Source organism: Phaseolus vulgaris, chromosome 8 (assembly GCF_051622355.1).
Source record: "Phaseolus vulgaris cultivar YP4 chromosome 8, ASM5162235v1, whole genome shotgun sequence".
In the NCBI taxonomy this organism is placed as follows: Eukaryota; Viridiplantae; Streptophyta; class Magnoliopsida; order Fabales; family Fabaceae; genus Phaseolus; species Phaseolus vulgaris.
This window is the reverse complement of record NC_143505.1, coordinates 276,174-302,542: the sequence shown is the minus strand read 5'-3', so window position 1 is coordinate 302,542 and position 26,369 is coordinate 276,174. Positions and strand designations below refer to the sequence as shown.

General features: G+C 32.8%; 5 protein-coding genes across 6 annotated transcripts; 3 read left to right on the top strand and 2 right to left on the bottom strand.

The window, feature by feature from the left end:
* Positions 1-1,092: 1,092 nt before the first annotated feature.
* Positions 1,093-2,451, bottom strand: LOC137823842 (ras-related protein RABA5e). The gene is made up of 2 exons (XM_068629131.2): positions 2,115-2,451; positions 1,093-1,712 (listed from the first exon to the last, which is right to left on the bottom strand). Exons 1-2 carry the CDS (start codon positions 2,449-2,451, stop codon positions 1,393-1,395), a joined length of 657 nt encoding a protein of 218 aa, XP_068485232.1. The 3' UTR covers positions 1,093-1,392.
* A 151-nt stretch (positions 2,452-2,602) lies between these two features.
* On the top strand, positions 2,603-11,372 carry LOC137823839 (signal peptide peptidase-like 5). The gene is made up of 14 exons (XM_068629129.2): positions 2,603-3,814; positions 3,946-4,104; positions 4,352-4,463; positions 4,856-4,972; positions 5,061-5,218; positions 6,375-6,554; positions 6,935-6,969; positions 7,077-7,233; positions 7,995-8,048; positions 8,135-8,227; positions 9,428-9,570; positions 10,439-10,509; positions 10,842-10,925; positions 11,015-11,372. Exons 1-14 carry the CDS (start codon positions 3,677-3,679, stop codon positions 11,110-11,112), a joined length of 1,599 nt encoding a protein of 532 aa, XP_068485230.1. The 5' UTR covers positions 2,603-3,676; the 3' UTR covers positions 11,113-11,372.
* A 1,138-nt stretch (positions 11,373-12,510) lies between these two features.
* On the top strand, positions 12,511-14,408 carry LOC137823841 (uncharacterized). Its single transcript, XM_068629130.2, has 2 exons — positions 12,511-12,762; positions 12,850-14,408. Exons 1-2 carry the CDS (start codon positions 12,591-12,593, stop codon positions 13,575-13,577), a joined length of 900 nt encoding a protein of 299 aa, XP_068485231.1. The 5' UTR covers positions 12,511-12,590; the 3' UTR covers positions 13,578-14,408.
* A 2,826-nt stretch (positions 14,409-17,234) lies between these two features.
* On the bottom strand, positions 17,235-18,090 carry LOC137823436 (SAUR-like auxin-responsive protein family). The gene has a single exon (XM_068628574.2). The coding sequence runs from the start codon at positions 17,838-17,840 to the stop codon at positions 17,346-17,348; it is 495 nt and encodes a 164-aa protein (XP_068484675.2). The 5' UTR covers positions 17,841-18,090; the 3' UTR covers positions 17,235-17,345.
* Positions 18,091-21,173: 3,083 nt separating this feature from the next.
* Positions 21,174-26,253, top strand: LOC137823838 (serine/threonine-protein kinase PBS1). Of its 2 annotated transcripts, none has more exons than XM_068629126.2 (5): positions 21,174-21,737; positions 21,917-22,134; positions 22,984-23,173; positions 25,012-25,403; positions 25,506-26,253. In XM_068629126.2, the coding sequence occupies exons 1-5, from the start codon at positions 21,587-21,589 to the stop codon at positions 25,977-25,979; spliced, it is 1,425 nt and encodes a 474-aa protein (XP_068485227.1). In that variant the 5' UTR covers positions 21,174-21,586; the 3' UTR covers positions 25,980-26,253. The 2 variants fall into 2 exon arrangements, with proteins under 2 accessions (XP_068485227.1, XP_090149922.1); XM_090293796.1 differs by having other exon boundaries at positions 21,314-21,737; positions 25,490-26,253.
* Positions 26,254-26,369: the final 116 nt, after the last annotated feature.

Below are 26,369 nucleotides of genomic sequence, written 5' to 3'. Positions count from 1 at the left end.
ACTAAAAAATAATGAACAAAGGCGCATGTGAGGGTGTTGTTGGGATTTTGATTAAAAAAAATGTATCACCACTCTTGTTAAAATTCCCATTAACATGGATTAAACCCCTTGTAATGTTTGCTAATTTTACTCTCTCAAATGATAATTCATGAATCTATTTCTTCTAAAAAAATATTTGTTTAAAAAATACAAAATTAATTAATAATAATTAGTTTAGGTGTCTAAAGCCTTCAAATATTTTGGGAAAATATGTAACAAAACAACATTTTAATCATTAAGAAAAAAAATGGTATTCAAATTTGACCACTAGTCAATTCTAATTCATCAATACCGGTTAGATTAGCTATGCAGTTGACTCTCAAACTCTCAAACCTAGTTATCTAAACATGTATTAAATAATTATAAATGTATTAAATAATTATAAATTTTAAAGGATGATGACTACTCTTGAATCAAATATATAAACATTACTAGTTGATATAATTTTTAATATGTCTAGTTAAGAACCATCTTTTTTACATCAAAGTATAACATATTAAATGAAAAAGCTGGCAGGCAAAAGCTTTGAACGTGTGGTTGACAGACACAGTCCTTTTTATGGGCATTGTTTATGAAATCACAAGCATCACTCACACAAGTATCCATCAATTCAAAAGAAACTCATGAACAGAAATCAACTAACTTCCGGATACATTGCTTGACTAAATTCAACCTCCCAACACATGCACTCTTAGAGAGACTCATTAGTCAAAGCATGTATCCGCAGAATGGTATAATTTAAGATTATTTAGACCTTGCTTGCTTTCATTGCCAATTTGCCATTCACGACGCAAATCAGCTGAAAAGGGAAGCCCTGGTGTTCTAAACTAACCCAAGTGCTACACATCAGTCAGTCAAAAAAGGAAGACAAAAGCAGTCGTAAATCATACAGATGAAGATGAAAAACTAACCACGCAGTTCAGCTCAGCTAACGGGCATGGAGAAGAACCTGTGACCCAAATGCACAAGGAAACAAGAGTGGAGAGTAGAGAACACAAAGATTCAAAAAGACGAAAAAAAACAAAGGAGAAAACCATTACCAACAATCACACAGAAAAATAAATGGATGCCCACTTTCATTTGCTGCAAATGAAATTACAAGCTCTTTTTTTTTTACCCCCGATTATACAACTATACCCGTTTTGGTTTTCTTAAAATTGAAGACAACATTTTGGCTACTATATATGTCTGTCTGTCTGTCTTATAGTTGTAACAGATGAACAAGTTTTGAAATCACAGCGAGCGACCAAGGAACAATGCAACCCAATCCAACCAACCCAGTTAATTAATATAGCAACAAGAACGAAATTGAAGTGACAAAGCGAGTTGTTTGTATGTGGTGCGCATTGCAGGTCATCTGGAACAGCAAGAAAAATAAGTCTGGTTTTTGGATGTAGCAGGGCCATTGTTGACGAGGCTGACCCTGTTCACCGACAACTCTGCCTTGTATGCATCGGAGTTGAGGACCTTCCTGCTCACGTTGTTGTATATCTCTCGAATAACCATCTCGAATGCCGTCTTCACGTTGGTGGAGTCCAACGCAGACGTTTCCATGAAAAACAATCCTTCCGCTTCTGCAAGGCTTTTCCCTTCCTCAACGCTCACCGCTCGTATATTCTCCAAATCGCATTTGTTCCCCACCAGCATCATCGCCACCGTCGTATCGCAATGAGCTGCATCAAATCATACCATACAATAGCATAGCTTCATCAGCATCCACCAATGGCATTTCCTTACAAAACACAACTCAATTATTCATACGCTCTCTCTATCTCTGTACATGTATGCATTTATCTAAGTAAATACCTCATATCTATTCTCTAATCAAAGTTTACTTTTACGATTGATCTCTTAGAATCCTTATAAAGAAGTAGAGAGAATCGAGAAATTGAAAAGGTGGAGCTAGGTTAGCCTGTGGAAAAGGTGATACCAGAGAAAAGTAGACAAGTATAAATAAAGAAGCGTGGGAGTGTGGAAGAGGAGAATCGGATCGGCGAAGAGGAAGAATATCAGATCTAGCAGTAGAAGGGAGAGAGAGAGAGAGAGAGAGAGAGAGAGAGAGAGAGAGAGAGTACTTTTAAGCTCGTCGAGCCAGCGACCGACGCTGTCGAAGGTGGTGCGGCGGGAGATGTCGTAGACAATGAGAGCGCCGACAGCGCCGCGGTAGTAGGCGGAGGTGACGGCGCGGAACCGCTCTTGGCCGGCGGTGTCCCAAATCTGAGCCTTGACTTCCTTGGAGTCGATCTCCAAGCACTGAGTCTGGAACTCGACGCCTATGGTGGCCTTGGAGTGCATATTGAACTCGTTGCGGGCGTAGCGGGAAAGGAGGTTGGATTTTCCGACCGCCGAGTCTCCGATTATGACGATCTTGAAGAGGTACTCTTCTCCTCCCTCGTCATCGGAACCCCACATTTTGAACTGTATTTCCTCAGTGCTCCGAGAAAGAGAGAAGAAACAGAAAAAGGTTTAGTTTGTGAGAGTGGCTGCTTCGCTGTGATGATACTCCACACAACCTGGCATCCACAAGCTCCGTTCCTCTACTCTCCTGCATTCATTGCTCATCTTGCCCCACTCCTTTCATTTTTTAAATCAAATTCAAATTACTATTATTACTCTTAGCTTTAATCAAATTATTATTACTGCATCTAATTTTCCTCACTCTTAAAATACTAGTTTCATACAAAATATTTACTTGAAACCTATATACCACTAACACTACGAATACAGAAATACGTAAAATTTTTAAAATATATGACACTGAGACACAGATATATGGATTATATAAATTAACAATAAAAATTTATGTCATGTGCACAAGTATGTTCTAAATTATTTTTTTTTGGAGCAGATGTTTTTCATAACTGGTTTACAAAGATTTATTTTCTAATTTTATAATCATAATAATAATTTATACAATAAAATTTGAATTTTGAGAAAATTAATGTATTTTTCCTTTTTAAAATTGTGTTAGAACGACACGCTATTTAAGAAGAGTGTCGGAGTTTCATAGCTTTTAACACACATTTTAAAATTATCTCCAAATATTATATTTTTACTATATTTGTAGGATACGTATTCGTGGAGTGAAGTAAAGTGTGTATTAATTTTTTAAAATTTAAAATTTATTTTATAATTCTTTATTATAATTATAAAAATAAAGAATAAATATTTTGAACTATGAGAAATCCTTTCTAATATATTAGAAAAAAGAGTTAGTGGAAATTTATTATAATTTATATAATTTATAATTATATTTTACTTTTATTTCTTATATTTAAGTATCTCCGTGTGTTTGTGTTGTATCAATATATTCATAAGTGAAAAAAAAAATGTGTTTAATTGGATTCATTTCAAAGGAATAATAATGTGTTATTAAAAAATAAATGATTATTATTTTGAAACAATGGGAGCATCAACTCTAGTTTGGTGTGGATTGGGAAACGGCGTCGTCTTATTTAATTTAATAATTAATTAAAAAGAGAATGGATGGGAAGAAAAAATGGAACAGTTGTTGATATAATCGGCGTTGTGTGCAGTGGAGTGGAGGCGGTGACTCTGTGACTTGCCTTATTGAATTGAATTTTGAGTTGAATCTCTGGTTCATGCTGAATCTCTGCTGCCACTGAAAACCAAAACGATGTCGTCTCCTGCCCTCCCTGTGTTGCTGTTACTGCTGTTTCTCGTTGCCGCCACCGCCGCCGCTGCCGGTGACGATGCCAAACGCGACGACCAGAGAGCTCCCAAGTCCCAATCCTGCAATAACCCCTTCCAATTGGTATTCTCTTTCCATCAATTCTTCTTTTCTTACTTCCCTTCGATCTCCCGTTTTTTCTTCAATTCTACTCCTGCAACTCGCTTCCCAAATCCATCCCAATTTTATACTATTTTATTTATTGACTGCTTCAGGTGAAGGTGGAGAACTGGATTGATGGTGTGGAAGGGCGTATCTACAATGGCGTCACTGCCAGATTTGGCACTCTTTTGCCTCAGAAACCTGAAAACAGTGTCAGAACTCCTGCTATTTTCTCTAATCCTGTGGACTGCTGTTCCAATTCAACCTCAAAGGTTCTTTTCTTCCTCTTCCACCCTGCTTCCTTTCACCTACGATCTAATATATGTATGCCCTTGCTACCTGCCGATTTTAGAAACAAACTAGATAAACTCTCTAACTTGTTCTGTCTTCATATTTCGAAATGTTTTTTGTTGTTCTGTTTTTACCCTCCAATAGCCGGTAATTATATTTGACGGGAATATGGTATATTGTTTTTCTCAAGAAGCATGCCGAGGGAGTTATGCATTCCTCTTTTTACAGCTGTCTGGATCAGTTGCTCTCTGTATGCGTGGGGGTTGTGACTTCACAGTCAAAGCTGAATTTGCACAGTCTGGAGGTGCTACTGGCATGTTGGTGATAAATGATGCAGAAGGTTTGTTTTAGTGCTTCACACACTATGAGACTTCCATACTCATTTACAATCATTGGTAAAGTGAGTTGCGAATACGCTTTTTAATACTAAAGCATATTCATTTATATGAAGATGCAGACAATTCTTGAATACATGTAATACATAATGGAAAGATGAAATGAGTACTGAGTAGTGAAACAACTGACATAAGCATGGACAAAGTGACACGGCCCTTTTCCCACTGTTGCTTTCATCTTTGAATATCCACTAAATGTTTTAGCATACAATTTACTTATTGAATCATTGCTTTGGGTGCAATTAATGACTTGCACTCTCTTCTTTTTTCTGCTTTGATCAATAAAAAGTTTTATATGGTCGTATTTAGTGTAATATCTAACTATAAATTTTTCCAGATCTCTTTGAGATGGTTTGCTCTAATAGCAGTGAGGCAAACATTTCAATTCCAGTTGTAATGATAACAAAGTCAGCAGGAGAAGGTCTCAATAAGTCTTTAATATCTGGAAGGAAAGGTGAGAACATCAATTCTTTGAACATCTAGATGTCAGGTTTATTTTCCACTTGGCTTACAGATTGTTAATTTTAAGTTGTCTATTGCAGTGGAAATATTGTTATATGCTCCACCTCGGCCACTTGTTGACTTCTCAGTTGCATTTTTGTGGTTGATGTCTGTTGGAACAATTGTATGTGCTTCTCTCTGGTCAGATTTAACTACTCCGGAGAAGTCTGATGAACGCTATAATGAATTATGTCCCAAGGTTTTTTTTCCTTGCAACCCTATATTATCCTTAAAGTTTATTATACATAAATGTGTTTTTGTGATTCCTTTAGTAAGCACTTTTCTGGATGTGAGGACATGCTTTTGTCAAGAAAGAATCTACTAATATTTAAACAATGCTAAAATGGGAAATGTATAATCACCGTTTGACCTTAGCATATGTATTGGTCTACATTTCCTATTTTATTTAGTTTTAGTAACTGATAATTATTTTAAGAACGTGTGTTTCAAGTTTTGCAAAATTATTCCAGGGAATGAACTGATGAATATAAAATTCCGGTGTTTGTTATAAGTTTTAAATTATTTGAGGCATGCCCGATTCCCACAAATGTGTCATCTTTATATTTTGCTTGGCTTTTGTTTCCATGGCTGATTCTCACATTAACTAGGATAAACTACTTGATATGGTACATAAGCCATGAAATTCTCCCACTTAATGAACTAGTTTTTTGGGTTAGACTCTACTCTTGCTCTTAAGTTCTAACAGTTGGTGTTTTCCTTGAGAGTTGAACTACGGAAAAGGCTACCCATAGGTTGGATTAAGGTGCAAACCAAATACTAATAGGTGAGTAAATCCATCAAAGAAAAAAAGCTACCATGAGGTCAGTGTCAATAGAGTGAAAACCATTGTGGACATATCGGCCCTTAAAGGTGACAATGTTAGGAGTTTCACATTGAGTTGAATAAACTACTTGATGTGGTACTTAAGCCTCCAGATGTTTTCACCAAATGGATTAGTCATCTGGGTTGGACTCTCCTATTGTGCTCAAGTCCTAAGGTGGGTACATTCATTCCCTCAGGGAATATTGGAAGTTTCAACTTATAATACATCACAACCATTAACTTCTATTCCTAGTTTTGTTTTGTACTTCTACCATACCAGTTCAATTTTTGTAAGCATTCCCATAAATGTTAAACTCCATCCAAACATGTTTAGTTCAACTTACCCAAGATAGTATTCCTCATTATAATATTCCCAGGAATAAATAATACCGCCCATCTTCTATGAATTTTACAATGGAGTACCGGAGTGTGCCTTCTTCCTTTTGTTTACTGATACATTTTTTTTCATGTTTTCTTTTAACACATGATCAAGTGTATTAATTTGTACCTATATGTTTCTTTTCTTTTGTTAGGAATCTTCAAATGCTGCAACGGCCAGAGATGATTTTGACAAGGAAATTGTTAATATTGATTCAAAGGGTGCCATCATATTTGTCATAGCAGCTTCTATCTTTCTTGTGCTATTGTTCTTCTTCATGTCATCTTGGTTTGTCTGGGTGCTGATTGTACTTTTCTGCATAGGTGGTATTGAGGTAATGTGGCTCATTTCCATGGATTTTTCCTGTAGTCTAGTGCTATTGCTAATTAGCAAAAAATCATATATCATTGTATGCATGAAAAAGGAGGTATTGGTTCTGAATCTTCCATGATTATATTTGCAGTCTATAAATAAATTCAAATTTTGAACTAGCAATTTGAGTGTTTGACACATGTAGCAATCAGATTATACTGCATTACTTTTGTTGATTACACATACAAGTTATTAAAGGGTAAGAAAAAAAAGGAAGAGAGTGAAAGTCTCGAGATAAAGAATTTAGGAGCACTAATACAAGCTTTGTTACTGTCATCAACATACGAAATCTAAATCTGCAATGTTCCTCTGTAAGTTATATATTTTTTTTTTCATTTTCAGGGTATGCACAATTGTATTGTAAGCCTGACTGTAAGGTACAACCAATTTCTCTTTGTTTTCTGGCCTGAAAATGGGCTGAGTGTTTCCTCAGCATGCAATGGTTTCTGTTAAGTTCTGTTTTTATTCTAATTTGAATGAGCAGAAAATGCCAAGATTGTAGTCAGAAGACAGTGAGCGTACCTCTATTTGGGGAGACTTCTATTTTCTCACTGGTAGTATTGTTATTCTGTGTGGCATTTGCAATTTTTTGGGCTGCTACACGACAGGAATCATATTCATGGGTTGGCCAAGATATTCTTGTAAGTTTCAGTTTTAGTACCTTTCTAGACAGATCTTTCTATTATTATTTCAGTTTCTAAATTCAATCTTATATTGCTAGAGATGCTTAGAATAAGAAATTTCCTTCTTTCTCAAAAGTTGTCCATGAATACTGACTGTCTTTGCAAATCGGGAACTTTGTATGAAGAACTACAGCAGAAGTTGCAATGGCTTTAAGTCTTGGTCTTTGTTAGTGTTTATTTCTAGACAATTCCTATTTCATTTTTTGTATATATTTAAATGAATTCACCTCAATATATACGTTGATATGCTCAAATAACTACACACACACTGGTGCATCCATAGGTATGTATGTTAGAGAAATGACAAAAACACAGATATTCTTGGTATATCAAGTCCTCTAGTTTAGGAATGGCGTAACTATCAAGTAGTTTATTATGTTAACAAGCAGCTATCCATTGACCATATGAACTAACTACCTTAGTGGTTAGTAGTTCATAAACTATAAATATTTTTTAATATTCTCTTTTAATTTCCTCTTTTCCTAATCTTTATATTAGATTTCGTCAAATCATTAAATAATACATGTTTAAATCTCCACATATTGGTCAAATACCGAATTGGGATCTTGGTTGGTTCCATAATTGGCTTCTCAGATGTAAATCTAGCAGCTGGTTTGTTATGTCAATTATATTTGAAACCATTAGCTCATGATGATAAGTTGTCTGATCTTTCATTGTGCACTAACTATTCACTTGAATTTTTGCTTTGTTCTTCACAGGGCATCTGTTTGATGATAACAGTCTTGCAGTTGGCTAGATTACCTAATATTAAGGTACCTGCATGGATTCTTTATCTCTACAATCAATTTGTTATGTATATTAAAACAGCTCTAATAGTTTCTTATGCATGATATTATAGGTTGCAACTGTACTCCTTTGCTGTGCCTTTGTCTATGACATTTTTTGGGTATTCATATCTCCAGTGATATTCCACGAGAGTGTTATGATTGCAGTAAGTATTTACTTTCTTAGTACTACTATAGTACTTTTACTCTTATTATCTCAGACATGTTAGCATCTTTAAAGGTAGAGTAATAAGTACTTATTTTCTTTTACTTGATAAAAAGAAAAGTTTAGTAAAAGAAAGAAGAGAAAGTAAGCATGAAGTTACAGGATACATCATCTTCGGAAGCATATCAAGAGAAAAAGTCTGAACAGAAAAATACAACGACCACTAGCTGATAAATCTCTCTCTCTCTCTCTCACACTCTCTATCGATCTCTATATATATATATATATATATATATATATATATATATATATACACACACACACACACACACACACACACACACACACACACACACACACATATACTATAACTGTGAACATGGAATTCAGGAGTGATTCAGTTAAAAACTAAATTCACAGAACTTATCTATGCTCAATTGTTTTTCTATCTGGCATTATGGTGCTTTTTGGAGTGGAGCTTTGGATGGAAATTAGGAAATTCTTGACCTTACACTAAAGTGTTCAGATTGAATGTGGGCAAGAAAATAGGATGTACTTTTAGGAAAGTAATTGGTTTGTGTAGATATTCTTTGGGTGGACTAAAGCTTGTCAGAGGTGATGCATGCTTATGTGTTGGAGCATGAATGGAGGGAAGTGGTAGATGGGTGGTACATGATGGTGAGTTGGTTGTTCTTGTGCTGTGTTCATGTGCTTTTGCTTCAACCGACCTTGGGATTGTATAGATCTAGTTCTCGCAGGCTAGCAGTTGAAAGGAAGGGTATACTGCTAAAAATTCAGTATGTCAAGTAATAAACAAAAGGGAAGTGTACTGCTGAAACGGGTTAAATTTATCTGTGTCACGGTATAGAAAGAGAGGATATGGAGAAAATAGTTATTCTATGTGAATGTACAGGTATCATCATGTTTAAGTATTATTTAAAACTAAAATTGAGGGCTGCATATATAGCCTTCGGTACAAATTTACAAGCCTGTGGTGGAAGTTAACTATAAAGGAGGGCTACACACAAGAGTTGACTAACACAAAACATATAGTAAACAATCAATTGGCTACCTTATGAACACTTGTATTATTTTTCAGAGGGACTGTTTTGATCTCTCTAATGGTGCTTTATTAAAAAGGAAGTGATAACTCTGGTGTTTTATAGATTTTTTATACTCATGTGTGGGCTTTAATTTCTAGGTTGCTCGAGGTGATAAGGCAGGTGGAGAGGCAATTCCAATGCTTTTGAGATTTCCTCGTCTTTTTGATCCATGGGGAGGTTATGACATGATTGGGTTTGGAGATATTCTCTTTCCTGGGTTGCTTGTTTCCTTTGCTCATAGGTACTGAATTCCTTATTTAGTCAACATCATCTATAAATGCAAGATTTGCAAAGTTGAATATATACATTTGAATGAATACTGTCTATTTTTGCTACCACAGAAAACAGAAACCAAAGAATAATGGATATTTATTGAGTAATTTTGATGTTTCATAGCTTCGTAATTTTTCTTCGCCCTATTTGCATTCCACTGGGGAAGCTACTGTTTGGTTAAGTGAATCGTAGGCTTTTGAACTTGTACTCGGTATATTACGAATATTTGAAATTTGATTACACTTTGCCTGCCCATGACACTGTGTGATAACCAATCCTGTTATGGATATCAAAGTCTAATCCTGTACTTTATGAAAATACATAGTATATTGGCAAATACTGCCACTTTTTGTGGAAGAAGAATCAGCAATGTCTTATCATTGTTTAATATACATGCAAACTTTTGACCTATGTACAAACCATTTGTAACAAGTTTAGCACAATTTATGTACATGCTATAGCTTTCTTGGGCTTGCAAAACATCGGAGAGTTCATTTTAATATTACTCAAAATTAACTAAAGATTTTTTTATACAGTGATGATGTTAAATGGGCAGTTTGATTGTGTTGCTTCGGCTTTTTTGGATTAATAATACTAACTTATATCAAACACGGGCAGAATGTCACAACTGCTCAGGAGTAAAATCCTATCAAATTTCATGACTTTGCAAGCCTCCTGTCCTTTGGATTGTGTTTCATGCATGTTCCTAATGATCTGATGTCTCTTTGATAATTCTTTTCTTTATAAAATTTGCGTTAGGTGACTTATTTATTTATGTACTTAATGGAAAAAAAATGCTGTTTTAACATATTTATTCTGTATTTTGGTTGTCATAGATTTGACAAAGATAATAGGAGGGGGTTATCAAATGGATATTTTCTTTGGCTGGTAATTGGCTATGGCATTGGTAAGTTCTTTGTTTCACGTTTATATTAAAGACTCGTTAATTTATATCAGAACTCTGGCTAAAACTGTGTTGCCTCTGTTTTACTCGTCTACGTTCAATTCAAGGCCAAGTATTTCTGGGATTTATATAAGCATTGTTTGATTAGAGTTCAGAATTTAAGGTCTGTCATACACTGCTTGAAAACTGAAGCAGACTTTAAATAACTGGCACATGCTTCCAGTCACAAGGAATCTAAAAATAAGTTACGATTGCTGATGATCCATATTTATTTGTCACATCACAAACCGTTTCAATGCTTCTATATCGTGACAGATTATCCTTTTCTGTTTTAGGTCTCGTTTTCACATATTTGGGGCTATATCTTATGAACGGAAATGGACAACCTGCTCTTCTCTACCTTGTTCCTTGTACACTGGGTAACTAGTTTTGTGCTAAAGTTAGATGCGTAGCTCGACGTTTAAGTTGATTCTATCTGATTCCAATCGTTGTCTAATTAAATGAACAGGTGTCACTGTCATATTGGGATGTATAAGAGGTGAGTTGAAGAGCCTTTGGAATTATGGCACAGACGCATCATTGTCAGCAGAGCATTCTGAAGTTTAAATGATTACATAATTAATTCATCTTTTGAGGATTGAAGAAATTGAACTGCAACTCTGGAAATGTTCTCAGCAGCTCAATGATGGAATGAATGCTGAGGTCAGGAAACACAGCAGGTGTACAGTACAGGCTCCGTAACTATCTTCTGTATTGATGATTGAGTGTTTTTTATGATTATGACTGCTTCATAGTTCACTTGTAAAATGAATGATAAACAGATGGAAAAGGAGGTACAAAAAATTAACCATCATATCGCCATGCCATTGAACTTCTTTGACCTTTCTAACTGCCGTAGTCGCACTTATAATGTTCTGTTTTCAATAAATAATATTCTTTTATTTACTTTTTCAATAATAGTTTATGATATTTCACTTGTGTGAACATCAAATCTGAAAATGAATCATAATTAAAAGATGACGGCTAACACTATTTATTACAGTCAAATGAATATTACACTGTTACAATGTTCATTTTTTTGAAGTATTTATACTTTTTAAGCCTTATGAATTGAAAGATACTATAAAACCAGATACAACTATATTTTTTGTTGCACAGAATTGTGGTATAAAGGAATATCTTAGGAAAAGCCATTACATTGTAAGGATTTACAAGAGGAATTTTGTAATTATAAAATGTTTTGATATTTGAAAGCTATTCCAGGTTTGAAAAACTGTATATGGTCATTACTAAGCAGGAAAAATAATTTCAAACAAATTACAAAGCTAACAATGCAATTTAACCTTTTTAATTTTAGAAAAATGGTTGTTTTACTATTTTTAAAATTTTATTTATAGAGAACTAAAGTAAAGATTGAATGAAGGAAGGAATATGATAGGAATTGCTATACTTAACATTCACTTATCTGCTTAGTTAGTTCATTCCTATTTGTGTTTGATTAATTTAAAAAAGGGAACTCCCAAACAATTTGCCTGATGATTCATTTGAGAAATAGGATTAAAGTCTCACTAAAACTAGAAAATCAAGTCCTGTATTTGCCCATTTAATTTATATGGCAGACTATTCTCAAAAGCTTCAAAGGTAAACGATTATTGTTACTGAAATTAAACATGTTGATTGGGGAAAATCACATGTTGTTCTTTGCAATGAAGTCTGAGTCTGAGTGGTAGAAAAGTTTGGATGGAGTAAAATATTTGACTTGTGCTGCATTTTGTTCCTAACAACAAAAAAAGTTTCAATCTCTTTTGGTACAATCACCTCTCGAAACCCCAGCTTCTTTGCCACCCATATTCTGCCAACAACATCTTCACATGTCTTTGTTTGTAGTAAACACATTAAATTTCAACTCTCTTATTGCTCTTGGTCCTACCACTAGACACTCACGGGTTCCTTCTATGCAGACACCACACACTCCCTCACTATAAAATATTCTTCCCCCTTCCTTCCCACTTCCAATCATCACACAATTCCAAATGCTTTAATTTTGTAGAACCTTCTTCACCTTCACTCTTCTCTTTTCCTCCATGGATCAATTTCTCATTCTTCTTCTTTTTCTCACATCTCTCTTCACTTCCCCTTTTCTGCTCATTGCTCAATCTCCAACTCCAATTATCTCTCATATCAGTGTAGTAGGAGCTGTTTACTGTGATACCTGCTCCACCAGCACTTTTTCCAAAGAGAGCTACTTCTTGCAAGGTAAGAACATTAGCAGTAGATGAATGGTTCATGAGTGTTAATTTTGCAATGCACTGTTTCATTGATTTGATCTAATCAATTAATCAGGTGTTGAAGTTCACATACAGTGCAGATTTAGAGCCACCTCACCAAAAACTAACGAGCAGATAAGCTTCTCAGTGAATAGAAGCACAGACCAATATGGAGTGTACAAGTTGGAGATACCATCAGTGGATGGAGTTAACTGCATGGATGGTTCTGCAATTGTGTCACTCTGCCAAGCTTCTTTAATAAGCAGCTCCAATTCCACTTGCAATGTTCCCTTTCTCAAGAGCACAACACGCCAGATATCAGTCAAATCAAAGCAAGATAACCTCTGTGTCTACACCTTGAGTGGTCTCAGTTACAAGCCACCTCAGAAGAACACTACCTTGTGTGGACATCAGAATCAGCAACCCCCATTGCCAAACTCCTTCAACTCCTCTGAGTTCTTCTTCCCTTGGCCACACCTACCATTTCCTCCCCTTCCACCTTTTCCACCCTTACCCTTTCCCCTTCCACCTTTTCCATCCTTACCCTTTCCTCCATTGCCATTCCCAACCTCACCACCAATCCCATCTCTGCCTTTCCCTTTCCCACAATATCCTCCAACCCCATCTGCCTTTTCACCTCCTCCATTCAATTTGCATGACCCTCAAACTTGGCTACCTCCCATCCCTTCCCTTTCTCATACTCCACCACCCCCTCCTGCATTTAATGTAGGGGATCCCTCCACTTGGATCCCTCATATTCCTCCCTCACCTCCTCCTAATATACCACACCTCCAAACTCCTTAGAATTTCATACCACTACAAGAAAATCTTTAAATAGAAACTAAGTTTAGAGAAAAAAATAATTAGTTACTATATGAATAAATTAGAGACAATTTTATAAACTAAACAAATTATTAGCATCTAAATTAGTTTTTAGTATTAATAAAAATTTATAAAATAGTTTCTAAATTGATATCTAATATTAGCTAACAAGATTTTAGCTACTTATTATTTTGTGTTCTAAATTAGTCTCTATTTATCTTTTAGAGACCAATTTAGAATCTAAAATATAAGTAACTAAAACTTAGGTAACTAATTTAGATATCAATTTATAAACTATTTTATAAATTTTTTATTAATAATAGAAACCATTTCAGATACCAATAATTTTTTAGTCTTTAAATTAATATCTATTTAGTTAATATAATAACTAAATTTTTTTTTTAAATTTGTTTATTATTTATTGATTTTCTTGTAATATAGATTGTAATATTTTTTATTTATTGCTGTCATAACTACATTTGTATGGAAACATGTCATTGAGCGGTGAAGAAGAACATAATATAGAAAGTACAGTGCAATTCAGTAATTAAAGTTGATTGGGTGGTAACACAACCCCCGTCGGTGTTGTCTTCTCCAGCTCACGTGTATGCTATGCTGTGTTGTTCTATTGAGCCAAAAGTGAAGCAAGTCACAACCAGAATAATATGTGGTGTGATCAAAGAAAAGGGATCACAGGTTTTTACTTCAATAAAAAATGTTGGTTCCTATAGTAACTTCATGTCCTATGTCCTGCTTTGTTTAATTAATTTATGTAAACATATAATGTCATATAATTAATAGTTTTTTTTCGTATTCTAAAGTTGATTGTATAGTTTTTCTACAGTATTGAGTAATGGATTCAATTAAATTTTATCTAATTTATTAATATTAAATGTCAATTAATATAGAGATCAAAGTCTTACGATTTAAAAAATATAAAAAATCAAATATTAAAAATCTCGAGTGAATACTTTAGTTTCTGAACATTGTAAATAAAAATGTGTCCAATGTTGGACATGGACTTAACGGACAAATAAAAATTATATAATTTAAAAATATGAGTAAGTCAAAATGAATAAAATTTATATAATTTAAAAATATGAGTAAGTCAAAATGGAAGAATTAAAAAATAGAGAAAAAAAAACTTAGCTGACACTATGATATCGAATTTAGTATTTATATTTTAAAAAGAGTGTTGAGAATGAAAAAAAAGGTAAAAAAAATGAAATTGATGGAAACAATTAATGTACAGGTGGGATGGGTTAGTGTGAAGAAGGATAAATTAATACACATCTTAATCTTAATTTTAGTCTTAATCATAATCTTAATCTTAATCTTACGTATCTATATCACGCCTCTCTCAATTTAAAATATTTAACACTCACTCACAAATCAACAAAACTTATGATTAAAATACTTATACTAAGCTTATTTTAAATATATATACCTAAATCTCATACATGATATAAAATAAATAATTACAAGTCAATTATTATTTTAAATATTATTTACAATTCTTTAATAAAACTCATTTCTCTTTTATATTATCTATTTTTAATTAGAACGCACACTTCAAAGTGAATAATCTGCAATATACTGTTTTTAATTAGTTATACATACTTTTTTATATGATTCTAATTTATATTCTATAAATTTAAAGTTAACTTGAATTTTAACATATGATAAGAACAATAGTCAAACTACTTTATAAATATTTTTATTAACTTCTTTATTGAATAATTTAATTTATATTTTAATTGTATATCTTAATTAATTTATTTTTTATGAATAAAGTTATGAAGTGATTTCTTTTTCATTTAAAATGTGTTGTGAAAACTTTTATTTTCCACTGTCCAAATGCAATTATTGTATTTACCTCAGATGTGACTTCTGAATTGTGAATATCAGAAATGGTGTACAAATTAAGTCCACCATCGTCATAATTATAATGATAATCGTAATTAAACTCTGAAAAAGTCAACCATTTTGTGTATGATGTCTCGTACTAAATAAAAAAAAGTATTATTAAAATTATTTTGGTACGAAAACTAAATAAATTATTATTATTGGATACGTCAAAGCCTCACAAAAATACAAAATGAATTTGACCTTCTTATCTCCCTTCCACCGCCCAATATGCCACCTTTTAATTAACTAATATATTATTAGTCAAATAAAATACATTTTTTAATTATTAACTCCTATAAAAAATAAACTATTATTAACGAAAAATGAAAATATAAAACAATTTACGCCGCCAATTTATTTTATTAAATTCTTAAAGTAAGAGTAGTAATATAGTTGCGTATTTATTAAATAAGTAAATAAGTTATTTATAGTTAAGGGTTGATGAGTAACAGTATTCCGTCATAAACACTTCCATTATAAAGGTTTATTTTCCTTAACAACATATTTAATTTTTTGAAAATTTAGTAATGGACAAAAAGGAAAGAAAATAAAAAAAGAATTGAATTTCTTTGTATTTGACCCATGAACTATGATTGAGTGAAATTTACAACAATAATGAGTGAGGTTTAGAAAAAAAAAATGAACAGTAATAATTGATTATATTTAATTTGAAAAAGACTTGATTACACATAGATTAACAGTGCAAGTCACTAATTGTGGTCTATGAATATATAAGGGTTAAAAATATTGTAAAATATCTTAAGAAATGAATGACTAATTTACTGTTCTGTGGTCTAGGCTAATTGAAAATTTTGAAAAAAAATTTTGAGGAGTCAAAATTTACGTGAGAAAAGTAATTTAAAATAAATATATTAAAATATTAAAAAAAAAATTTAACCTTTTTTTAGAAAAATCAATGTAATAGTCTAAAAAAATGCTGAAATTGTTCCTGAACTTGTGTATATGTGCATGACCTATAAGAACAAAATAACAATTTATTTCTTCTACACTAATATGTTTGGCAGGTGTCATTACATGTTTATTGGTTAACTCCTTTACTAATAGTTAAACATTTTCTTTTCTCATTTGAAGCTGCTAAAAAATCTATTCTCATTTTTTTCGTTATTAATTCTACATAGCAGTAGAGAAGAGATAATCGAAGTAGTTTTGTTTTTTCACATGTTTGAATGCATGATTTCTAACTAAGAATCCAACCAAAGTGAAAGTGTTAATCACCAAATGAAGATGAGAAAGATAAGTAGGTAAAGAACATAACATATATTAAAGTGTTAAGGTTCGAACAAGTATCTTAAACAAGATGTTTGTGTTAGATATACATATAAGACATCGACATTTATACAACATTCGTAAAACATGTATCGATATCGATGAAATGTTTAATTCAAAAATATTTGTTAAATTTTTTACTAACACGATTCTAATACAATTTAAAAAAAAATACATTAATTTTTTAAAAACTCAAATTTATTATATAAATTTTTATTATAATTATAAAAATAAAGAACAAATTGTTTGAATAAAAAAAAATATCTTTCAACTAAAACAATTGAAATATACTTATACACATAAATTTTTATTATCAATTTATATAATTCATAATTATATAATATATAGATCGGTGTATCCGTATTTTAACATTTTAAAAATTACACGTATATTCGATTTTGATATCGGTTTTATATGTTAAATATTGAACTTAAAGAGCCATAAACATAGATGATACAGAAATTTTATTTAATCTGCAGAAAGAAAAGAAAGGGAAAAGGTCGAAGGATGATCGATTACAATATTATTGATGAGGTGAGGAAGTTAAGAAGAGGTTTATCTTTTGGTGGAGGAAGTGCGAAGAAGACGATAAGCTGAGGGAGACCGCTTAAGACAGTAACAGCGACTTTCTTCTTCTTCTTCATCTTTTTCTTTTTCTTGTTTTTTAGAATACTCCATTTCCATCAACACCTTGTAGAAGATGTCAACGTTGCAGGGAAGAGCCAAAGGACCTTGGCTCGTGTACCCATACTCCGATTCTGCTTCTTCCAGAAGCATCTTGAACAGAGGGTGATTAGCGTACTCTGTCTTAATGAAGAACCTCTGCATTTCGGGTCCAACGTAGACGGAGAAACAACCTTGTGGTGCCACATAAACACTGTTACTGCTATTGTTTTTCTTCCCTCCTTTCCGACCAGGCCATGATTTGCTCCTCCTCATCATCATCATGCTGCTTTTGCCTGCTCCTATCCACTTCCATCGCTCCCACGTTTTCGTGATGAGCCCCTTCACCACCTTCTTCTTCGCCACATCACCCATCTCCGAATTCATTCAAACACAACACTAAATATATAGCAGAAAACGAGGAAAAAATGGGACGAGATGAAGTCAACCCCTGTCGTAAACCAGATTAAACATGGTCTTACTCCTTGGTCTCATTGTGTTGCTCATGTGCGTGCGATAGAGAGAGTTAAAACAAGTTTTCACAGTAAGACATGAGGTGATAGAGATGAAGAAGAGACGAAAAAGAGATGAAGAAGAGAAGAGATGAAGAAGAGAAGAGATGAAGAAGAAATGAAATGAAGAAGAGATGAAGAGGCGACGGCACCAGCAGCCACATATATATACCAATTTCTCTCTCTGCTGTGTATTTGTCAACTCCACAATTTCTATAATTTATGTTACTATTCTAATAACAACGTTCTTCCAATAACATCTAATTTCTCAATTCTCATCATTTTTTACTCTCCACTTCAATCTTTCATTCATTTTTTTAATTCTAAATTCAACTTTCTAATATTATTCTTTATCAATGTTATCTAACCACTTTTCACGTATTTATTTTCTTATTCTTTTAATAAAAATTATAAACTTATGATGGATTTATAAATAAATATATAATAAATAATGAAGAGCTTGATGACAAATAACTTGTTTAGTTGTTGGATATATGTCATTGTTTGAGGGTGTGACATATCTGGTGTGGTGGGGTGATATAACTGTATTTGTTGGGTTTCTTTACCTTTATTTGAGATTTTAGCTTGATTTGTAATATAATGTTTGTTGGATCTTTAATTGGTAGAGTTTTAAAAAACCTGTTTTTTGAAGTTTTGTATAAGGGTTGAGACATCTGAAGTGACTCATTTTATTTTATTTATTTTTTGCTGATAAAAAAATAATAAATAATGAAGAATAAACTTAGAATTAAATAATATAAAAAAATTCAAATAATAATTTTAAAAATTATAATATGATTGTATAAAAAATATGGTTTTTAAATGTATGATTACTTTTTTTAAGTCTCTATACCAATGCATATCTAATTCTCCAGCAACTTTCATTTAATATAATCGTCACAATTTTAAGTCAATGCCAATTGTTTTTTTTTTAATAATATCTCCACATTATTTATAAATTATTACCAAGAAAAGCTCAATAAGATTTTGCTACGTGTATAACCTTTTCTTTTAAAAAATCTTTTAAACTTTTTTTTTCCTTATTGCCCCTCTAGAAGTCTGAGGCAGAGATAATATATATAGTAAGAGAAAGTATTGATAAACTAATGTCAATAAACAACATTTAATTTTAGGGTGAGTTAATATGTATATATAATAATAATAAGTCTGGTATTTACTTAAATTATAATATTTTCTAATCTTTTTTATTTATTTTTATATGATCATTTTTTATTTTTTTAATCACTATATTGTAGTAGTGCTTGTGTTTATAGATAAATAGGTTACTACTACTTTTATATTTTTATAGAGAAATAAGAGTAATTAATAGGACTTCTAAAAAAAAAAAAGTCACTGCTTGAAAAGTTTTATCAAATAAGAAGTTGACTCGCTCAATAAAGAATATATAAAGAGGATAATTTTAATTTTGAATTCATTCAGTGAGATGATGATGTTTCTGAGCCAAAACTATCAACAACTTTGAATTTCTTATGTTATTTTTCATATCTCACTAAATAAAATAATAATATAAAAGAATTTTTATTTTTAAGAATCACATTAACATTATTTCAGTTTTTTGTAATCTGAAGTAAAATTTAATTAAATTAAAGAATTCACTGCTTAAAAAAAGCACTAGATCTTCCAAATAAGTGTTCTATAAGAATCTGGTTAAAAAGTTAAAATAACATTAAAAATCATATAAAAATGTATGAAAAAAAATCATAGGAGAACCCATTTTTACATATAAAAGACGTCTTTTTAACTAATGTCTTGAAGATAGTGGTTAACATTTCTCATATAATATAATAATAGGAAAAGAAAATAAAGGGGAATAACCACTTCTCTTCAAAGATTTACAAGAAAGACAAATTTCGTGGCCATTTTTCTTTAACTTTCATTAATTAGTTTCAACAAAGTACTTTGGTGAATATATTCACATTTTATCCTAATTTGTAAAAACTATATTGAGTGATGTGAAAAAGAAAAAAAGTTAGATTTAACAAAGTGATACGATTATGATAATAGAGTCACTAATATAATATGGATGTTTCTGCTACTATATATTAAAATTTTGATATAATCATAAAAAGAACATTAATATTGATATTCTTGTCATCTCCTAAGAAGAAGAAAAAGTTAAAATATTACTAAGTATATTAAATATAGATAACTCATACAAATAAACTACAAAATAAAAACCATAATATGAAAAGAAAAGAGTAATAAAGTGAAACAAAATAATTTTAATATTTAATGCATGGTCAATTATAAGAGAACAGAAAGAAAATGTATTCACAATTAATAAAATTATGATAAATTTTGAAGATTATACTTATGATCTTGTTTTCATTATATATATATATATATATTATTTATTTATTTTATTTTTAGATTAGTGATTGAAATTAAGTATTTAAACTACTATCTTGATTAAGTATTTTTATGATTCCTACTTGTGTTGGTAGTTTTCTCATGGTCCCATCTCTAACATGCTAGACGACATGATACGAGAAATTTAATATCATATATTGCAAGTAGTAATAACCATGTATCAATCCTTAGGCTTTATAACAAACAATTCATATACAAAAATGAAAAAAAAAAAACACTATCATTCCTGATTATTCTAATACCAAATGTCATAAATTAATCAAAGTTGTTTGATATTGTATTCCACCCACTTGTCAAACTCTGAGATAAAAAAAATATTCATTTGGAGGATTCTAAAAAGCTTTGTAGGGTTAAACACCCAATCCAATTCTTCATTTTAACAATTAACTTAAAAAAATAAAGAATAAAAATAAGAGCTACCCTAACAATCAATCTAATAATTAACTAATACCACACTTGTTTAACATCTCACGTCAACTAGAAATTAGAGTATTTCATAGTATATAAGTGAGTGCAAACCTCACCCCATTAACCAATTTTATGGAGTTGAGTTAGATTTAAAGTTTACTTTGTAATATGATATCAGAGTCATTTCGAGCCTATCCTGCTATTGGACCACTATCGGACTTTACCCATAATATATAGTTTCACGCACGAGTTGACAGTCTCGACGTGAAAAGATGTGTTGAAAATGACTTAGACTTAAAATCCACTTTGTAGTAACACTAGTGTTTAAATTTGATTAAGTTTAAAATAAATGTTTTCAAAATAACTGGTTATTTAAAAGAACACCTAGAATTTACTTGTTTTTATTTTTGAAATTTTGGAACTAGTTTTTTTTTCCAAATTTGTCTTCAAAAACATTTATGACTAAAACTTTTATTAAAAAGGTTAATCATATACTAACAACCCATATTTTTATACAACTACATACAGAATTTTATACGAAAACCCATCATTTTTGTATTGAAAACTAAAAGAGAAGAGAGTGAAATGGAGTGTGTGGAGGGTGATTGGGTGTGATTATAAGTGGAGTTTGGTGGAGTTCACCGAATTCTTTCACAACAATCTGTTTGTCTGTAAATAAAATAGTATTAATAGATAATAGAAACAGTAACCCTCACTGTAGCTATGTGTTTTGATTCCTTTTCAGTTGATTGCGTTGAGTTGCAGTTGCACCTCTATTCTTAACTCTCAATTTCACTCACTCATTCATCGGAATTCGATTTCATGGGTTGCTTCTCCTGTTTCGCTCCCACTTCCACTTCCAAGGAGGATCACAACCACCGTCACCACCACCACCACCACCGACAACCCAACCCCAATCCCAACCTCAATCCCAATCCATCTCTCCCTTCTCAGATTTCCAAATTGCCCTCTGGTCAGTTACTTCCTATTTTTTCATCTCCTTTCAAACTTGTTCTTCATTTTCAATATTCACTCGCTCTTCATTCATTCTCTTAGCCATGAAATCAGTTAGTTAGCTATGTGATTAGGTGAATTCTATGGGATCCACAACGCAACTCATATGAATTCTTTCTGTTGCAATTGGAATTGCAGGAGCAGACAAGCTACGGTCCAGAAGTAATGGAGGTTCCAAAAGGGAATTGGCTCCTCCCAACACCAAGGAAGGACATGGAGCCGCCGGCCAAATCGCTGCTCAAACTTTTACTTTCCGTGAACTTGCAACTGCAACCAAAAACTTTAGGCCGGACTCCTTTGTAGGGGAGGGTGGTTTTGGAAGGGTCTACAAGGGCAGGCTTGAAACCACTGGTCAGGTACAGTCACTGCTATCCGATGGGGAAGAAACAGTGAATCATCACCAATCACTGTGCTTTCTTGGAATCAATGTTCTTGTCACTGTCATAATATCAAAATTATTTCCTATCTAAGACACTATCTTTGATTTGATTCCACTTCCACCGAGACCAATGAGTTTGGTTTTCCTTGGTCCATCATTTTACAATAATGCTTTTATCATTCCCAATGATGCAATACAGATAGATATCCATGGTGACTGATCTGTATCGTCATATACTACCATGTATTCTAAGGGGATGAAGGCTACTTGTAAAATAGGGAAATAGAGATGGTTTTTATGATTATTTTGATGAACTTAATTCCGTGGCTATCCTGAAAAGGTTGAATCATCTGTTTTTAAATCTGAAATATCTGTTATTGTGTTCTGCCAAATACTTATGTTATGTTGCCAAGTTTGTGTTTGGCTGTTGTCTTGTGAATGCCTGGAGGATGATGGAGTAATATTAGTTCATACATTTGAGTTCATGTTTCTTCTTGATCAGATATCTTAACGTTTACCACCCCCTGCCTTGGTTCTGATTCTCTCTCGCTTTCCTCGTTTTGTGACTATTTTTTCCCCAATATAGCCTTACTAATAATTGCCCCTTCAGTCCTGTGCAGGAGACCACATTTCATTAGGTTCTTTTTGCAGGAATTGAAATGGTTTACCTTTCACACCACTAAAGTTATGTCCAAAATTATAACTCTGCTTTTCAATCAAAGACGACAATACTTAATTTCAAATGCAGAGTAATCAAAAGAGTTTTTATGTGGTTGGGACCTCTAGTGATTAGTGAGTCCTAACATCTGATCATTTGGTTGTACAGATTGTTGCAGTCAAACAGTTAGACAAAAATGGTCTACAGGGTAATCGGGAATTCCTTGTAGAGGTTCTCATGCTCAGTCTTCTGCATCACCCTAACCTTGTGAATCTCATTGGATACTGTGCGGATGGGGAACAACGCCTCCTTGTTTATGAATTTATGGCTTTGGGATCATTGGAAGATCACCTTCATGGTATGGTTGTTTTGCTCTCTCTTCCTATTTCTTTGATAGAAGTTTTTTTAGGTTAATGTTTCTCAGATATTAAAATATTGGAGATTCTCTTTTAGAAATTCCCTGTACATTATTTGAAACTCTAGACGTATTTGTGTAGCCTTATGCAAACAAGAAAAATATTAAAAATTATTACAATTTTAGCATTTTCGATATTGTCAGATATTACAGAAACTTGCATCCTTTAATGAAATGATTAAAACAATTTAACTACTGTACGTGTTTTTGGGATGTAAAAATGTATAAATAATGCTGTGCAGAAAATTCTTAAATGACATTAAATTCTGATAGTGGTCACTGTATTCTTTGACACACTTGACTTTCTCTTGTAGAATGACATTTCTTAGGTCGTGAGTGAGCTGTTCTTCCTGGCCAATATAATCTAAGTTCTTCTATTTCCTTACAATGCATGTTGTTTGTTTAATTGTTTTTTTACATATCTATTCAAATTGATAGAATTTTTCTCAAGATTTTTACTCTTGCAATGAGTTTTTAGGTGTCTTTGTGAATCTATTACATTATTAAAATTTGTATGCGGTTTTTACACCCTGTCATGGGAACATCCATGCTCGTTATGTTATGCCCATCTAATTTTTATGTTCCAAGCCTTGCCTCTCTAACACATGATTACTGTATGAGTTCCTGATTTTCTTATATCATTATTTCAATGTTTCATTCATATAACATTCAATATTTCTATTTCCGTAACTGTTTTGTGGATGAGTAGCATAGAAACTTTAAAATTCTGTACAATAAGATGGCATGAACATACCTTCAGTTTTGTAGCTTCATTAATAAAATAATCATTGGCTATGATCGGGATGTGTTCATGTAGTTTTAGTATGGTAACACCAATTGAGTGATAACTACAAACTCTTTAATGGGTGAGTAGTTCCACTAAGTAGCATAATCAGGCTATGTTTTCAGGTTCAAAGCTAGGCTTTCATATCAGGCCATGCCAGAACTTAATGGGAATTTACAGAGCTTGATCCAAAATTCCATAAACAAACACTTCAGCTTAAAAAAAGAAATCAAAGTCAAAGACTTTTTTTACCCAAAACAGTATCTTAAAACCTAAAATACAGTTTAGGATGCCAAAACGCATGGAAGCACAATAATAAGAGGTTTTCTTATTTATTTAAAGAGCAAAAGATTTTACACATGCACCATCAGGTTTGAAATAAATTGAACATTTAAAAGTATTCAATCTCATGGCCTATATTTACTTATAATTTGAAAAATACAGTGTATGTTAAAATAAATTTAATTAATGAACTGTTAAATAATTTTAATATATATGTATGTACAATCAAATGATACCTACCTGGTCAAGTTTTGTAAAATGCATCTCCATTAACATTACATCAGGAAGTAAATTTTATCAATCTAATCAAATATTAGATTACACTACAAATATCTAAAATTCTATAAAATTTTATATCCATAATGATCAAGATAATTTTGCTTACGTCATTGCTTGGATTGATTAAATTTGCTTTGAAGAAAAGTTATTGGACCTGTTATTTTACCTTGTGAAATTTGATCCAATCACACAAGCTCAATTGCCAAACTTTCTTTCAAATATATATTTTTTTCAATTCAATCACTGAATCATGTAATATTATAACAATGTCATGCATTCCAAATTTTACATAATTTATGCGCATAAGCATGTAATTTATTGATAGAAAATTACTTATACTTTAAATTGCATGCTATACGGAAACTACCTCCTTAAGCAATGTGTAGTTGTCGTAATTACAGTTGATGTTTAACTTTGTTTATTGATCTCTGTGCAGATCTTCCCCCTGATAAGGAACCACTAGATTGGAACACTAGAATGAAAATAGCTGCCGGTGCAGCAAAAGGATTGGAATACTTGCATGACAAGGCAAATCCTCCTGTCATTTATAGAGACTTCAAGTCGTCTAACATATTACTTGATGAAGGATACCAACCTAAGCTTTCTGACTTTGGTCTTGCAAAGCTTGGTCCTGTTGGTGACAAATCACACGTTTCTACCCGAGTCATGGGAACTTATGGTTACTGTGCTCCCGAGTATGCTATGACTGGACAGCTGACAGTGAAGTCTGATGTATACAGCTTTGGGGTTGTCTTCTTAGAGCTTATTACTGGCCGCAAAGCAATTGACAGCACCCAGCCCCATGGAGAACAGAATCTTGTCACATGGGTTTTGCTCTATTCTCTCTCTTGTCATTGTAGTTAGTTCAGCATGCATAAACTCTTGTAAAAATGGAGTGGTGATAGTGGTTTTAGTTGTATGTTTGTGCAGGCACGTCCACTTTTTAACGACCGCAGGAAGTTTTCAAAGTTGGCTGATCCTAGGCTTGAGGGACGGTTTCCCATGCGGGGTCTTTACCAGGCTCTAGCTGTGGCATCAATGTGCATTCAAGAATCTGCTGCCACACGCCCTCTGATTGGAGATGTGGTGACAGCCCTCTCTTATCTGGCAAACCAGGGATACGACCCCAACAATGCTGGGCATGGTTATAGGGGGTCTGGCGATGATAAAAGGAACAGAGATGATAAAGGTGGAAGAATACTGAAAAATGATGAAGCTGGGGGATCTGGACGCAGATGGGACTTGGAAGGATCCGAGAAAGATGACTCCCCTCGAGAAACTGCAAGAATGTTAAACAGAGATCTAGATAGAGAACGTGCTGTGGCTGAAGCCAAGCTATGGGGAGAGAACTTGAGACAAAAAAGACAACAAAGTTTGCAGGAGGGCACTTATGGTTCTAAGTAAGGCATAGTTTCCCAGCTCAGTCTTTTACAACTTAGGTTGATTTTCTGCTTTCAGGCTATGGAATGTGGAAAAGAATGGGGAGCTTACCTGGGGTAACTCGACCACCCAATTTAGGCTAAAAGATTAGGTTCTAATTTGTTCTGAATCTGCCTAGTAGCCAATACTTACAATAGCTACAACATGTATGAACCTCTTTACAAAATCTTTTCTAACATAACCTTTTGGCTCTGTGTTTTCCCTAATTTATTTGCTGTACTTTCTGTACAGTTTTTCAGAACTAGTCCTATGGTCTCTGTTTGGAACACCCTAAGTTTGGCACATTGCTGCATTAAACATGCTCAGACAAAAAGCTTCTCAAAATCTACTATAATTATCAACTAATTAGTAATT

Excerpts from the sequence above, each read along its gene's own strand:
- LOC137823842 (XM_068629131.2), bottom strand. The coding sequence starts at position 2,451 with ATGTGGGGTTCCGATGACGAGGGAGGAGAAGAGTACCTCTTCAAGATC. Across the intron at positions 1,713-2,114 it reads CTGGCTCGACGAGCTTAAAA|CTCATTGCGATACGACGGTG; the intron begins GTACTCTCTCTC and ends GATTTGATGCAG.
- LOC137823839 (XM_068629129.2), top strand. The coding sequence starts at position 3,677 with ATGTCGTCTCCTGCCCTCCCTGTGTTGCTGTTACTGCTGTTTCTCGTT. Across the intron at positions 8,228-9,427 it reads ACGAGAGTGTTATGATTGCA|GTTGCTCGAGGTGATAAGGC; the intron begins GTAAGTATTTAC and ends TTTAATTTCTAG. Across the intron at positions 10,510-10,841 it reads GGTAATTGGCTATGGCATTG|GTCTCGTTTTCACATATTTG; the intron begins GTAAGTTCTTTG and ends TTTCTGTTTTAG.
- LOC137823841 (XM_068629130.2), top strand. The coding sequence starts at position 12,591 with ATGGATCAATTTCTCATTCTTCTTCTTTTTCTCACATCTCTCTTCACT. Across the intron at positions 12,763-12,849 it reads AGAGAGCTACTTCTTGCAAG|GTGTTGAAGTTCACATACAG; the intron begins GTAAGAACATTA and ends TCAATTAATCAG.
- LOC137823436 (XM_068628574.2), bottom strand. The coding sequence starts at position 17,840 with ATGAATTCGGAGATGGGTGATGTGGCGAAGAAGAAGGTGGTGAAGGGG.
- LOC137823838 (XM_068629126.2), top strand. The coding sequence starts at position 21,587 with ATGGGTTGCTTCTCCTGTTTCGCTCCCACTTCCACTTCCAAGGAGGAT. Across the intron at positions 22,135-22,983 it reads GGCTTGAAACCACTGGTCAG|ATTGTTGCAGTCAAACAGTT; the intron begins GTACAGTCACTG and ends TTGGTTGTACAG. Across the intron at positions 23,174-25,011 it reads ATTGGAAGATCACCTTCATG|ATCTTCCCCCTGATAAGGAA; the intron begins GTATGGTTGTTT and ends ATCTCTGTGCAG.